The 15,952-nt window shown below is 45.3% G+C and overlaps 1 protein-coding gene across 9 annotated transcripts in view; it reads left to right on the top strand.

Moving 5' to 3' along the window:
- LOC122542310 (uncharacterized) overlaps positions 1–15,952 on the top strand; it is a 370,387-nt gene that overhangs the window by 289,823 nt on the left and 64,612 nt on the right. For all 9 annotated transcript variants that reach the window (XM_087978361.1, XM_087978360.1, XM_087978363.1 and 6 more), the window contains 3 exons: positions 7,537–8,020; positions 12,933–13,070; positions 15,316–15,463. In XM_087978361.1, coding sequence (XP_087834487.1) covers positions 7,537–8,020; positions 12,933–13,070; positions 15,316–15,463 — 770 coding nt within the window. The remainder of the gene's footprint in view (positions 1–7,536; positions 8,021–12,932; positions 13,071–15,315; positions 15,464–15,952) is intronic.

Genomic DNA, 15,952 nt, shown 5'->3' with positions numbered 1-15,952 from the left:
TTGGGAACAATCATGCAACAAATACTAACCAATGGATGTGTACAAAATGAAATTCTGCAGGCAACAATTAGCTGATTGGTTTTTGGAGTGGTGACCAGTTATCAATGACAAAAGCCATCAGCCTGCCAAAAACTATGATTGGCTCTAGGGTAACTGAACAGACAGTGGGTGTCAAATACTGCCTGCAGTAGAAAATACCTAGGATGCAAAGGGGATTCACTAGGATGTTGCCTGGGATGCAAAGTTTGAATTATTTGGAGAAACTGGATAGCTTGGTGTTGTTTTTCTTGGAGTAGAGGAAGCTGAGGGGGCATCTCATTGAGGTATACAAAAGTTTGAGTGGGATAGTCAGGGTAGATCATGCGAATCGCTTCCCCATGGCAGACATGTCAAGGTGATGAGCAAGTGGTTTAGAGAAGATTTGAAGAAAAACATTTTCACCCAAATGGTGGTAGAAACATGGAAAGTACTACCTTAGCAGGTGGTGGGGTAGGTATTCTCGCAACATTTAAGAAGCATCTGGATGAGCACTTAAAATACCATGGCATAGTAGGCTATGGACCCATTGCAGATAAATGGGAAAAGTATAGTTTGGTGTTTGTTGGTCAGCGTAGACATATTTGGCCATAGAGCCTGTTTCTATGCTGTTTGGCTGTATGACTAACCTATTCCTCAAAGGCACGATGGATGTTACCTGAGAGGGGGGAGAGTGAGATCTCTTGGCGAGGAAATCAGCAAGATCCTGAACAGGGAGCAAGTGAGAGAATCCTTAGGTCCTCCTTGGAGCAGGATGATGACAATAAATGGGTAGTTTCTTCAGCTTCCTGTCACATGGACAAGGGAGGTTCCTCCACTCAAAAACTGATCTGAGAAAACAAGAAATCAAGGACGTCTCTATTTTTCCAATTCGTTTTCACTCAGACTCTTAGCCAAGGAACTCACTCTTCTCCTTCCTCAACCCATCACCATCCTGAAAGTGGAGTTTGCGTTCTTAGGATGTTTCACTCATTGCAAAAAGCATCAGGATTAGATTGGCGTAATTTTATACCATCATTGTAGTTGCAGGAGCCTCTGACTGTGTCAGTTGTGCACACAACCTGACTCCATTCCCCCATCTATCTTTCTATTTCTTATACTCTTCCTAATCAATGGTAGCATTAACTGGGTGAAATACTGGTGTACTGGTGGTGCCACTGGACTACTGCCCCAGAGTTACAGGTTCAAATTTATAAATTTAAATTCTACTCATGAAATCTGATACTGTATCAGGAATAGTGACATAAAGCTATCATTAATTATTATAAGAGCCCATTTGGTTCACTCGTTTCCTTTAGAGAAACCATCCTTATTTCACGGAATCACAGAATTGTTACAATACAGAGGGGGGGGGGAAGCCATATGGACCATTGTGTCTGCACTAAGCATTTTGACTTAGTGCCAAATTCTTGCCTTTCCCTATAATCCTTCTCATTGTTTCTATGTAAATAAGCATACAACCCTCGCTTGAATGCCTCAATGGAAACTGTCACAGCCCATTCCAGGAAGTGCATTCCAAACCCTAACTACTCACAGAGTGAATTTTTTTTTCTCACATTACACTTGCCTCAATTACAAAACAATTTAAAACTGTACCATCTGGTTATCAATTCTTTTAAGAGCAGGAGTCTAACTGCAATTAAACAAGGCAACTACACACCTCGAGTATTGTGTGTAGTTTTGGTCTCTTTGTCCAAGGAAAGATGTACTTCCCTCAGAGGGCATTCCTCGTTCTCCTGTCCTATGGAGCGATTGAGAAGTCAACAATAAGAGGTAATCCTAATCAAAATATATTAAATTCTTAAGAGACTCGGTAGGGCTTTTCTAACGTCATTTAACGAATGTGGATGTCACTGCGAGGCAGCATTTATTGCCCATCCTTAATGTCCTTGAGCCGAGTGGCCTGCTTGGCCATTTCAGAGGGCAGTTCAGCATCAACACGTGTATGATGTCACATGAAGACCAGACTAGGTAAACATGCAGATTTTCTTCCTTGAAGGATATTAGTGAACCATGTGGATGTTTAGACAATCAATAATGGTTGCATAGTTACCATCTGCCATCCATCTGCCATGGTGGGATTTGGATCCAAATCCCCAGGGATCAGCCTGGAAGTCTGAATTACTTGTTCAGTGACATTATCATACTACCATCTTCTCTAAATAGGTGGACAGTGGGATGCTGTTTCCATGGATGAGGAATCTAGAATTAGGGGTCACAGATACAGAACAAATTAGTGAGATTAGTTGTGTGATGAAGAGAAGTTCATTCACTGCAGGGATTGTGAATCTTTGGCATTCTCTCCTACAGATGATATGCCTGTGCAGTTATCAAATCAGACCTTAATAGATTGTTGGATACTGAATGAGCAAGGGACATAGGAATAGAACTGGAAAGTGGAGCTCAGATGAAAGATCAACCATGATTTCATTAAAGGCTGAAGCAAGCAGCTGTTTTACCTGTTTTGTTTGTGTTATGTTCCATATTACTTCACCCCTCTACTTTTTAATCTTAGATGTTATTGTTGCATCTGTGGTGTCAATCTGGATCCAAGCCACTTGGTAAGACATAAAACTAAGACATCTTCCATTCTGGGTTGAGTTTATTGACTACTCTATTTTAAAGCTCCTTCCAGTATTACAAGTACTCAAACAATGACTAGGCACCATCCACATCATCTTAACCTTAAATTAAGGCATTAAGAAACTTAATCGAGTAATTAGCCAGACATTAACATACTGCCCTCCTTCCCTAACCGTACATAATTGGAGAGATGCTAGAAAGAGAAGAATGAAAGTTGACTTGATTGAAGCATTCAAAATCATTAAACCAAAAAAGAAAATCCTGGAAAATCTCAGCAGGTTTCGAAACGTCAGCTCTTTTCTCTCCTTATAGATGCTGCCAGACCTGCTGAGATTTTCCAGCGTTTTCTCTTTTGCTTTCAGATTCCAGCATCCGCAGTAATTTGCTTTTATTCAAAATGATTAAATGGCTCCTCAGGATAAAATGCTGGAAGGATGTTTCCCTTAGCTGAGGCAGGGGACTAGAACCAGGGGACAAATCTCAGAATAAGGAGTAAGCCATTTAGGACTGAGATGAGAGGGAATTTCCCCACTTAGAGGGTGGTGAATCTTGCGAATTCCTTACTCCAGAGGACTTTGCAGACTTGATCATTAAGTATATTTATGAGAATAGAGCAGTAGATGTTGCTTATGTAGACTTTACTAAAGCATTTTCCAGGGTTCCTCATGGTCTCTGGTCCAAAAGATTAAAAGACACGGGATCCATTGTGAGTTGGTAAGTTGGATACAGGTTGACTTGGTCATAATAGACAGAGGGTAGTTGTGGAGCAGTGTTTTTCTGCCCAAAGATCTGTGACCAATAGTATTCCACAAAGATCAGTGTTGAGACCCCTGTTATGTATAAAATATATAAATGATTTGGATGAAAATGTAGGTGGTCTGATTAGTAATTTTGCAGACAACATGACAATCGGATTAGCAGTTAGGAAGGTTGTCAAAGAATGCACCAAGATTTAGATCAGCTAGAAAGTTGGGCAGAGAAGTTGGCGGCATGGTGACTCAGTGGTTAGCACTGCTGCCTCACAGTGCCCGGGTTCAATTCCCGCCTTGAGCAACTGTCTGTGTGGAGTTTGCACATTCTCCCCGTGTCTGTGTGGGTTTCCTCCCAGTCCTCCAGTTTCCTCCCACAATCCAAAGATGTGCAGGTTAGGTGAATTGACCATGCTAAATTGCCCGTAGTATTAGGTGTAGGGGAGTGGGTTCTTCTTCAGAGGGTCGGTGTGGACTTGTTGGTCCGAAGGGCCTGTTTCCACACTGTAGGGAATCTAATCTAATCTGAGAAATGGCAGATGGAGTTTAGTCCAGACAAGTTGTGGAGTGATGTATTTTGGGAAGCCAAATGCAATAGGAAAGTATACTGTAAATGGCAGGACCCATAGGAGTATTGATATACATAGGGATCTTGGGTTGCAAGTCCATAATTCCTTGAAAGTGTCAATACAAGTTGATAAGGTGCTAAAGAAAACTTACGGCATGCTTGCCTTCATTGGTCAAGGCATTGAGTATAGAAATTGGCAAGTCATGTTACAGCTGTATAAAACGTTAGGCTACATTTGGAGTATTGTGTGCAATTCTGGTTGAAAGGATGTGGAAGCTTTAGAGAGGGTGCATAGAGTTTCACCAGGATGTTGTTTATATTGTAATGTATTAGCTGTCGGGAGAGGTTGGACAAACTTGGATTGTTTTTGCCAGAGTATTGGAAGCTGAGGTAAGACCTGATAGAAGTAGATAAAATTATGAAAGACATGGTTTGGGTGGATAGTCAGTGACTTTTCCTAGGGTGGAAATGTCATAACAGGGACATGCTTAGGTTTAAGGTGAGAGGGTGAAAGTTTAAATGAGATATGTGAAGCAAGCTTTTTTTATGCAGAAGGTGATAAGTGCTTGAAGTGCGCTGACAGGGGCTGTGGTAGAAACAGATATGATAGTAATATTTAAGAGGCATTTAGAGAAACACATGAACATGCAAGGAATAGAGAGATTCAGACCATGTGCAAGCAATTGGGATTATTTTAGAATGGCATAATGTTTGGCAGAGACACGATAGGCCAAAGGGCCTGGTTCTGTACTGCACTGTTCTATATCCAAGTCAGAGATTGATAGTTTTCTAGCTTATGAAAGAATGCATGCCTAAATGTTGGTGGAAGCAGTTCAAATGATGCAGTCAAAAGGGAGTTACACTAATTTGAAACAGAAGAATGTGCAGGGCAATGAGGGGAAGACAGGAGACAGCCACTATGTGAATTAGTGGTGCACACACTGGCTGAGAGGCCTACTTGCATGTAACAGTTCTGAGATTCTGTAATATTAAGGACTATGGTGATAATACAGGAAGTTAGTGTTGAGATAGAAGATCAACAATCATGTAGCTGAAAGCAGAACAGGCTCTGCTGGCTAGCTCCAGTGTTTCCCAGTATTATCAATAACACTCTTAAGCCAATTCAATGTAATCATAATGAAATCAAGGAATGGTTGGAGGCACTAGGTAATGCAAAGGCTATGGTCCTGACAATATTCTGGTAATTATACTGAAGACGTCTGCCCTGGGACCTGTTGCACATGTAGCCAAGCCATTCCAGTTCAGCTACATCACTGGCATCTACCTGGAAATGTGGAAAATTACTCAGGTGTGTCACGTACATCCAAAGTAGGACAAAACTATCCAGGCCAATTGCCAGTCTATCAGTCTACTCTCGATCATTGACAGGTGATGGAATGGGTTATCATTAGTGCTATCAAGCAGCACTTGCTTACAAATAACCTGTTTAGTGACATTGAATGCCAGAGGTAAGATGAGAGTGACAGCCCTTGACATCAACGCTGCATTTGACTAAGTTGGCACCGAGCAAAACTGGAATTTGGGAAAAGCTCTCCACTGATTGGAATCACAGCTGGCATATTAGAATGTGGTTGTAGTCAACTGTCTTGCTCCTCGGATGCTGTCTGATCTGCTGTGCCTTTTCCAGCGTCACGCTTTATCAGATCCATCCGTGCATCTGCTTTTAAAACAAAATCTATTTTTCTAATTAACTTGTTCAGGGACGTTATTATACATTTTTGGAGCAGGTGGAACTTGAACCCATGCCCCTCTGGTCCACAGGCAGGAATACTGCCACTGTGCCACAAGAGGGCCTTCCACAGCCTCAAGCCTATTTCCATTCTGCATATAATTACTGACTTTTTTTAAAAAGAGCCAATCCTTATCACCTTGCACTTATTAACATTGAAATCTAACGGCAACATTTTCAACAATTATCTTCTCAGCATCTCCTTTTACCTTCCTCTTCTTCTAAAGAATTAAACACCTGCTATTTTGGTCTCATCAAATTTTGACACCATTCCCTTTTTGGCTTAAACCGTAAACTTTGACATACGCCATGTATTCTAATTTTGACCAGTTTTTAATTCCGTTTTCTACCCCTTCTTCAAATCCATAACACTTGTTAAACAATTTTCCTAAAGTCTCTGGAGCACTGTATCTCCAGGAATTCCTCTATCCACTGTGTGTTTTACTTTGTCAAAGAATTCTAGAAAGTATTGATGAAAAAAAAACATTTTGTTGAAGCTTCTCCTTTTGCACCCAGAACATTTCACAAGAAAAAAATTCAAAGGGGAAACCAACATTTATACTGTTTGAGCTGAGAGTGTTTGGTTGATAGGTGGCCTTTGATTAAGAAAAGCATTGCAATGGAGAATGCACCTTTAAATGCTGCTGACAGTTAACAGCTCAGCTTTGTTTATATTTTCAACTAGATAGGTTGATTTTCCTTGGTCAGGACATTGCCCTGAGAAATAAACCAGCGAATCACTGTCACCTATTTTGTTGAATTGAAACAGGCACAGTCTATGTTCTTTCTGTCTGCAAAGATCAAGGATCCTGTGTATTAATATATCCAGAAACCAGGTGTACCACACTGCAAGTCTGATGATCCTAAATTAGGTGTAATGGCACATTCAGGACTATCCAACGAATGCTGTCTAATTGCAGTATCATATCTAATGCTGGACACTGCATTATAAGTTTTGAAAATGTAAGCAGATTAGGACCAGTACTAAAAACACAAATGCCTATCACACAAATGGTATATGAATTTCAGTACCAGCATGATCTCAGATAGTGTAAGGTATACATACCAAAGAAAGATGGAGGGTTTCCCTTCAGCTGTTCACAATAAGCAAGGTACTGACCATACCCGACCAACCTGATGTAAAATCTTCATCCTTGTTTTCAAATCTGTCCCTCTTGTGGCCTGTCCCTCCCTATCTCTGCAGCCTTTTCCAGGCCAGCAGCCCTGATTTTGTTTAGATTACATTACAGTGTGGAAACAGGCCTTTCGGCCCAACAAGTCCACACCGACCAGCAACCCACCCATACCCCTACATTTACCCCTTACCTAACACTACGGGAAATTTAGCATGGCCAATTCACCTAACCTGCACATCTTTGGACTGTGGGAGGAAACCGGAGGACCTGGAGGAAACCCACGCAGACACGGGGAGAACGTGTAAACTCCACACAGTCAGTCGCCTGAGGCGGGAATTGAACCCGGGTCTCTGGCGCTGTGAGGCAGCAGTGCTAACCACTGTGCCACCGTGCTGCCCACTATGCCTTGCTGATTTTTTTTTTCACTACTCCATTAGCAGTTGAACCGTTAGCTAATATGACATTGTACAGAGAACAAATTCTTTGAACATTCCCACCTCCCTCTCCTCCTTTAAAACTCTCCTTAAAACCTACCTCTTTCACCAAGCAACTTTTGCCTGTAGGGATATCTCATGATGTGATTTGATATCAAGTTGTGTTTGCCCTAAACTGCTGTGAGACTTCCTGAGGTACATCAACAATGTTTTATAGATGTGAATTGTTGTGTTCAGATGATGGCAATTTGTTTCAATAATCTCTTTTTCTGTATTCTAGTTTAACAGAGAGTAACAAGGAAAACACTTTCCGTGACACTATAGCACGAAGAAACGCAGCAAGACAGGAAGCAGCGGCCACAGCTGACAAGACCCGGCTGGAGGTCCCATGGAGCAGCCGCAGGGCGGAGAGCCATGAGCAGTTCGTATCACCAGTCGAGAGCGTGGAGCTGGAGCCCGTGCAGTCATCGCGGGTGCAGGACACTTCCAAGGCGGACGAGCTGACCCGTGAGCAGGCCCAACGGATTGCTGAACGTAGCAAGTGGTTTGAGTCCACAAATCTGAATGACTGCCCAAAGAAGGGGGCAGAATGGAGTTCCCCCCTCATCCAAATCCCTGAGGCTCTCGGCAAGGACATCGAGGTGAAATGGCAGGAGCTCGAACGTATTCCGTTACGGGACCACAGGCAGGTCCCCATCATGTCCTTGCGATCTCCCAATCCCGCTGTCAATGACAACAGAGTCACCGAGCAACTGAAGAAGGAGGTAATGTTTGGAAATATGGAATGGAACCAGCATAGAGATGATAGCACAAGAACCAAGCCATTCAGCTCACCTTTCTGCAGCACACCAGAATCTTCCTGTCTTTGCCATCACAACCTTTCAGTGCATCCTCCATTCTTCCCTCCCTTGTGTTATCTAATTTCCACTTAAACATCGATGCTTATCACCTCAATCTCTGCATCAGAACCAAATCCAAAATTCAGACTGCTAACTTAGGCTGACCAAAGGTCTTTTGTGTCCGCTAGAACTGTGTGGTAGATGCAGCACAAATGTCTCCTCATGTTAGAAGAAAGTATGCATACGTTCTCACTGTGAGCAAGTGTCATTCTTGTTATAAGGGAAGACCACATCCATACCCTATGTACCTCACAACCTGGCTGTGTTATCTTGTTAACTCTGGCGAGTTTCAGAAAGCCCAGATATCCCATATGTTAACTAGTACAGTCCTTAAATAAGGTTTCTGCCCCAGCTACAGAACTAAAATGCCACTTTTCAGACTCTCAAATTACATTGTGTGTTATGGATCAGGCCAGACGCCCCTCAAAACATTTCAAGAAAGTAGCATGGACCCTAACTTTGCTGGTTGTTTTAGGAAGGCGTAGAGTGGCTATTCCAGGAGTGATATAGCTGGCGCAACCACTTAGTTTTAAACACAGCAGAACTAATTTACAAGATTACTGAATGAAGCATCAATAAAAGAGAACAGAATATAGAATAACTTAACCGATCCGAAAACCCAACAGATTATCCTAACTTAATGATGCTGTTCCAAATTCCTGCAACAATCTCCATAAAAACTCTTGGCAAAAAGGTAAAATCAAAACACGAGGTTTTACAGAAGAGAGAGAGAGAGAGAGAGATGGCAGAGAGATTCAGCATGGAACACTTTCTTCCATGTAGCGGTTTCTTTGGATTCCCAGCCAACAACTGACCAACAGCTCTGAGCAGCCAGACTGCTCAAACCAAAACAAACCAGAGAAAAGTTAGGTTGGGAGTACTGGCCATTCCCCTTTCATTGTAAAAATGTGCATTTTTTAAAAAACTTGAAAGCCTTTTTCCTAAGGCAGTATCTGTTAGCTGTAAACAAATTGGTGCTAAAACCCATGCAAACCAGACATATAGGAGTGCATGCATTTACAACCCCTCTGGAAAAAAAAATAAAGGACAACCTAACTTTGTTAAAGGAGCAGCATCATCACATATGTGACTTTAACAAAACTATATTCTCCTCCCAGTCCTCTACCTTGACTTTGATACAGTTGACCAGACCACCCTCCTCTGGGATGGGACTGTAATATCTTCTCTTCCCACTTACACACCAGTCTTCCTTCCCCCAGCCTCTTCATCAATAAGCTGCCCTGGAGCCACATCGTCCAAAAGCACAGTGCATCGCTCCCAGTGGTGTTAATTTATCAGATAAGGCTGCTTATCTGATCCTGGATGAGCAGAAAATTCTTCAAGTCAAGTACTGGGTAGACCAAAGCAGCTTTTGGTTCTTGCTCCAAGCAATTTTTCTTTAGCGTCAATTGGCGTCCCTGTACTTTCAAATCTTAATGACCCTCACGCAATGAGACACCCTCCCCCTTCCACACACACTGAGCCCCCACATGCACTGACTCTCTCTTCCCTTATGCCCATTTTACTGAAATCCCTCCTCAACCTACTCCTTCACTCCCACCTTACGCCCTGAACTCCCCACCAGATGCACTGAATCCTCTTCCCCCATTGCACTGAAACACCCTCACACTCACCCCCCCCCCCCTGCACTGACCCCCTCCCCCAACATGCACTTACCCTCCCTCCACACACATTGACCCCCTTCTCCAACACGCACTCACCCTCCTTCTACATGTACTGAACCCTTGGCCCACATGCACTGTCTCCCTCCCCCTACACACACACCCTCCCCCAGTAGCGCTGCTCACTTCCCCCTATACCAACTGAGCCCTTGACCCTGCATGCACTGACCTTCCCTTACACGCACTGACCATTCCCCTACACGCACTGACCCCCTCCACTCTCACACACTGACACCCTCCCCCACATGCACTGACCTCTTCCCCTACACGCACTGACCCCCTTCACTTCACACACTGACACCCTCCACACACACTGACACCCTCCACACACACACCCTCCACACACACACCCTCCACACACACACCCTCCACACACACACCCTCCACACACACACCCTCCACACACACACACACCCTCCACACACACACCCTCCACACACACACCCTCCACACACACACCCTCCACACACACATACACACACACACAACTGAACCCCTCTACTCACACACTGAACCTCTCCACTTGCACTGACCCCTTCCCTTACACACACTGACTCCCTTCCCTTACACACACTGACCCCCTTCCCCTACAGGCACTGACCCCCTTCTCGCACACGCACTGACCCCCTTCTCGCACACATACTGACCCCCTTCTCCCACACGCACTGACCCCCTTCTCCCACACGCACTGACCCCCTTCTCCGACATGCACTGACCCCCTTCTCCCACACGCAGTGACCCCTTTCCCCCACACACACTGACCCCTTTCCCCCACGCGCACTGACCCCTTTCCCCCACGCGCACTGACCCCTTTCCCCCACGCGCACTGACCCCTTTCCCCCACGCGCACTGACCCCCTTCCCCCACGCGCACTGACCCCCTTCCCCCACGCGCACTGACCCCCTTCCCCCACGCGCACTGACCCCCTTCCCCCACGCGCACTGACCCCCTTCCCCCACGCGCACTGACCCCCTTCCCCCACGCGCACTGACCCCCTTCCCTACCTGCACTGACCCTCTTCCCTATCTGCACTGACCCCCTTCCTGCACACGTGCTGACCCCCTTCCCCTCCACACATTGACTTCCTTCCCCTCCACACATTGACTTCCTTCCCCTCCACACATTGACTCCCTTCCCCCACACAGCACTGACCCCCTCCACTCACACAGCACTGACCCCCTGCCCCCACACACACTGACCCCCTGCCCCCACACGCACTCAACCCTTCCCCCACACACACTCACCCCCTTCCCCTCCACACATTGACTCCCTTCCCCCACACAGTACTGACCCCTTCCACTCACACGCCCTTACCCCCTTCCCCTACTCGCATTGACCCCTTCCCTACCTGCACTGACTCCCTTCCCCAACACATCACTGACCCCCTCCACTCACACGCACTGACCCCCTTCCCCTACTCGCACTGACCCATTCCCTACTTGCAGTGACCCCCTTCCCATACACACACTGACCCCCTTCCCCCACACATCACTGATCCCCTCCGCTCACACGCACTGATCCCCTTCCCCTACTCGCACTGACCCCCTTCCCCGACACGCACTGACCCTCTCCACCCACACACACTGTTCCCTCCCCCTACACAGGGGGTTGGCTTATGAGGAGAGTCTGAATAGACTGGGTTTATATTTATTGGAATTCAGAAGAATGAGGATGGGATCTCATAGAAACATATAAAATTATGAAGGGAATGGATAGACGTAGAGAGGATGTTTCCACTGGCAGGTGAAACTAGGACAAGAGGAGCATAGCATCAAAATCAGGGGGAGCAGATTTAGGTCTGAATTGAGAAGGAGCTTCTTCACCCAGAGGGTTGTGAATCTATGGAATTCCCTGCCCAGTGAAGTGGTTGAGGCTTCCTCACTACATGTTTTTAAAGCGAAGATAGATAATTTTTTTTGAACAGTAAAGGAATTAAGGATTATAGTGAGAGGGTGGGTAAATGGAGCTGAGGCCATGAAAAGATCAGCCATGGTCTTATTTAATGGCGGGGCGGGCTCGAAGGGCCAGATGGCCTACTCCTGCTAATAGTTCTTATGTTCTTATGACTCCCTACTTCCACAGGCACTGACCCCCCACTCCCCCAACACATGCTGATCGCTTCCCCACACGTGCTGACCCCCTACCCTTGAGGTGCATTGACATCCCTACCCCAATATGTACTGACCCCTCACATTCACAGTCCCCTGACCCCTTACACCCACTTACACTGATTTTCCCCCTCCCATACGCACTCATCCCGCTTTCCCCCCACAGGCACTGACCCCTCTGTCTCTCCACATGTACCGATCCATTCCTGTCTCTCTCTGCCCTTGACATTAGAATTTCATTCAGTGTTTACATTTACCAGTTCATCACTTCCTGCAAGAATTGGGAAAGGTTAAAGTTTGAACCATTTTGAAGCAATACTGTGCCATGGGGAGGTGTTTTGGGGAAGAACAAAAGGAAAATTCAATAATAATCCAGAAGGAAGAAGAGATTAAATGTCAAACAGCGGTACGGTGACTCAGACATTAGCTCTGCTGCCTCACAGTGCCAGGAACCTAGGTTCAATTCCAGCGTTGGCTGACTGTGGAGTTTGAATGTTCTCCCTGTGTCTATGTAGGTCTCCACAAGGCACTCCAGTTTCCTCCCACAGTCCAGAGCCTAGGTGGATTGGCCATGGGAAATTGGCTGTAGTGTTCAGGGAATCGCAGGCTAGACATGTTAGCCACAGTAAATGTGGGATTACAGTGAGAGGATTGGAGGGATCCTGTTGTGATCCTCTTCAGAGTTTGGTGCAGACTCAGTGGGATGAGTGGCCTCTTTCTACGCTATAGGGATTGTATGAATACAGCAAAAAAACAGAAAAGGGAGTTGGTATGGAACGGGTAAAGAAGTGAACCACCAGTCTTGGAAAAGGAACAAACGGTCCATTTTACTCTTGTGACAATCTATAGATTTTGGTTTTGGAATTTAATACCCAACGCCTTACCATCCGCCTGGGAATCCTGGATAATTGCTATAAATCTGTATGCTTGGGAAATTTACAAGCTGTTTTTAAGGACCAAAAAAGTTACCTCTTTCTCAAATTTCAGATCTCCTCCCTGAACATACAGCTGGATCAGGCCAGGAGGGAGCTGGAATCTTTCCAGGAGCAAAGCAGTCGGCTCTATGGACAAGTAAACTCCACCGAGGGACTGAGAACACAGATTCCAAAAGGCTTTATCTCTCAGGTGGGGAGTTTGCTCGATACAGGGAAAGGTTATTTGGCTGTATTTCTGCTGGAGATGAACAGCATGGGCAAAAACTGATTGATACTTAGATCTCACTGAGCACGCTTGAACCTGTCAGTTCAGTTCACAAGAACAAGGCTGAGAGGATAACACTTTCAAAGAGCCAGTATAGACAGGGTGGACCGAATAGTCTGCCAGTGTTGTGCTATATTCCAATGAAGTCCTGGCTGCTCGCCCATATTCCATCCTCTGCAGATGTGAGTTCATGCAAAATTCTGCCGCCTATATCTTAACTTGTGCTTCATCCCATTTCCCTATCGCTCCTTGCATTCTCTAACCTACAGTGCCTCCAAGTCAAGCAAAATCTAGATTTAAACATTTTTATCCTTGTTTCCAAATCCCTCCTTTCTCATCCCTCCCTTTCAATCTCTTTCAATCCCAAAATCCTCTGGGATATCTATCATCTACTTGTGGCATGCTAAGAAACTCTAATTTTAAACATTTTGGAATTTGATTCCCAATGTATTACATTCCATCTGGGGTTCCGCATAATTGCTATAAATCTGTATGTCTGAGAAATTTACAAGCTGTTTTTAGGGATCAATAAAGTTCCCTCTTCCTCAAATTTCAGATCTCCTCCCTGAACACACAGCTGGATCAGGCCAGAGAGAGCTGGAATTTTTGCAGGAGCAAGGCTTTTAGCTGCCAGGGCCCAAAGCCCTAGAGTTCTCTTCCTAAATCTCTCCATCTCTAAAGCTTCTCCTTCCTCCTTTAATACACTCACTGAAACTTAGATTTTTGTCGGAGCTTTTGGTTGTCTGTCCCAATATCCCTTTGTGTGTCTCGGTATCACTTTTTGTTTTATAATGCTCCAGTAATGCTTCTTGGAGTGTTCACTTACATTTAGTAAAATGCTCTATTCAAAACATAATTTGCCATCGTAATCTTCCAAGCAGCTTGGTGGTGTATTCTACAAGCAACACAAACTAGAGTCAGGGATCTTATGGTATAATGCCATCTCTTCCAGGAGCGTCACTGGGAACAGGAGGAGACCATTCAGCTATTCGAGCCTGTCCAACCATTTCCAATGGTACCATCCTTCCATATCCGCCACAAATTCACCTGCACCGCCACACACATCATTTATTGCATCCGCTGCACCCGATGTGGCCTCCTCTATATTGGGGAATCAGGCCGCCTACTTGCGGAACGTTTCAGAGAACACCTCTGGGACACCCGGACCAACCAACCCAACCACCCCGTGGCTCAACACTTCAACTCCCCCTCCCACTCCACCAAGGACATGCAGGTCCTTGGACTCCTCCATCGCCAGAACATAGCAACACGATGGCTGGAGGAAGAGCGCCTCATCTTCCGCCTCGGAACCCTCCAACCACAAGGGATGAACTCAGATTTCTCCAGTTTCCTCATTTCCCCTCCCCCCACCTTGTCTCAGTCAAATCCCTCGAACTCAGCACCTCCTTCCTAACCTGCAATCTTCTTCATGACCTCTCCGCCCCCACCCCCACTACGGCCTATCACCCTCACCTTGACCTCCTTCCACCTATCACATTTCCAACGCCCCTCCCCCAAGTCCCTCCTCCCTACCTTTTATCTTAGCCTGCTGGACACACTTTCCTCATTCCTGAAGAAGGGCTCATGCACGAAACGTTGATTCTCCTGCTCCTTGGATGCTGCCTGACCTGCTGCACTTTTCCAGCAACACATTTTCAGTTCTGATCTCCAGCATCTGCAGTCCTCACTTTCTCCTACCATTTCCAATTACCTGGCTCATCTGTGTGTTAACACTTGGTTCTTCACCTTGGATACTCATGCTCAGCAAATGTCCACCAATCTCTGTCATCGTGTTTTAGGTTCATCCGTCCTGCTTCAGAAATGTTTCTGGCACCAGGAGTCCCAGATCTCTACTCTCCCTTGTGTGAAAAAGTGCTTCTAAACATTGTCGCTGATTGAACTTCAATATTTCGCCTTCTAATGTTCAGGACTATCTCTCTTCCCGTTCCCTAACCAAAAGAAATAATTTCTCTCTATCCTATCGATCCTTTAATTATCAACCCCTCAATCTTCTATACTCCAGGATATGAAAAGAAGGTTGATACAACCTGTTCTTGTAATCTTAGTCCTGCGCATCTTTCTCCTCTTGTTTAACCAAAGGGTACGGAGATTATTTTGCCTCGGTCGACGCAATGTTTGGCTCTCATCCCTCTAGTCTGTTCACTTTCAGGAAACCTGTGAGCGTAGCTTCAGGGAGATGGAGGAGTCCCACCGTAAAGCAATGGAGGAACTTCAACGGCAACATAAACGGGAGTTAGAGAAGGTCCAGCATGACAAGGAGCGACTGTTATCCGAGGAAACTGATGCCACCATCTCTGGTAAGAGCAGGGTGTAACAGATCCGGTATTCTCAACGTTAAGGGATGGAGAGGGGCAGCTTTTGATTTTACACCCCACACTGTGGACCTAAAGTAATCTGCCTGGTAATATTTCCACGAAGGGTTCACCATGTGATGATATTCTAGGGCTCTATCTCCACCTATCGTTTATGCCTTACCCCCTCCTCCCACCCTATCTTCTGCATAAAAACCAACTTTCTCATAGCTAACATCAGTTCTGAGGAAGGGTCAGTGGACCTGAAACATTAACTCTGTTTTCTCTCCATAGATACTGCCAGACCTGCTAAGCTTTTCCAGCAATTTGTTTTTGTTTCTGATTTCCTGCATTCGCAGTTCTTTCAGTTTTTATCACTGGTTTATAATTCCTTATTTTCTCATTACGTCCGTTTTTATATAGTGGGGTTACATTAGCTACTCTCCAATCTGTCGGACCTGTTCCAGAGTCTAAAGAATCTTGCAAGATGACCAC

Source organism: Chiloscyllium plagiosum, unplaced genomic scaffold (genome assembly GCF_037043375.1).
Source record: "Chiloscyllium plagiosum isolate Xiang-an unplaced genomic scaffold, Cpla_swu_hap1 HiC_scaffold_33, whole genome shotgun sequence".
Lineage (NCBI taxonomy): Eukaryota > Metazoa > Chordata > Chondrichthyes > Orectolobiformes > Hemiscylliidae > Chiloscyllium > Chiloscyllium plagiosum.
This window is presented reverse-complemented; position numbering and strand designations above follow the sequence as displayed.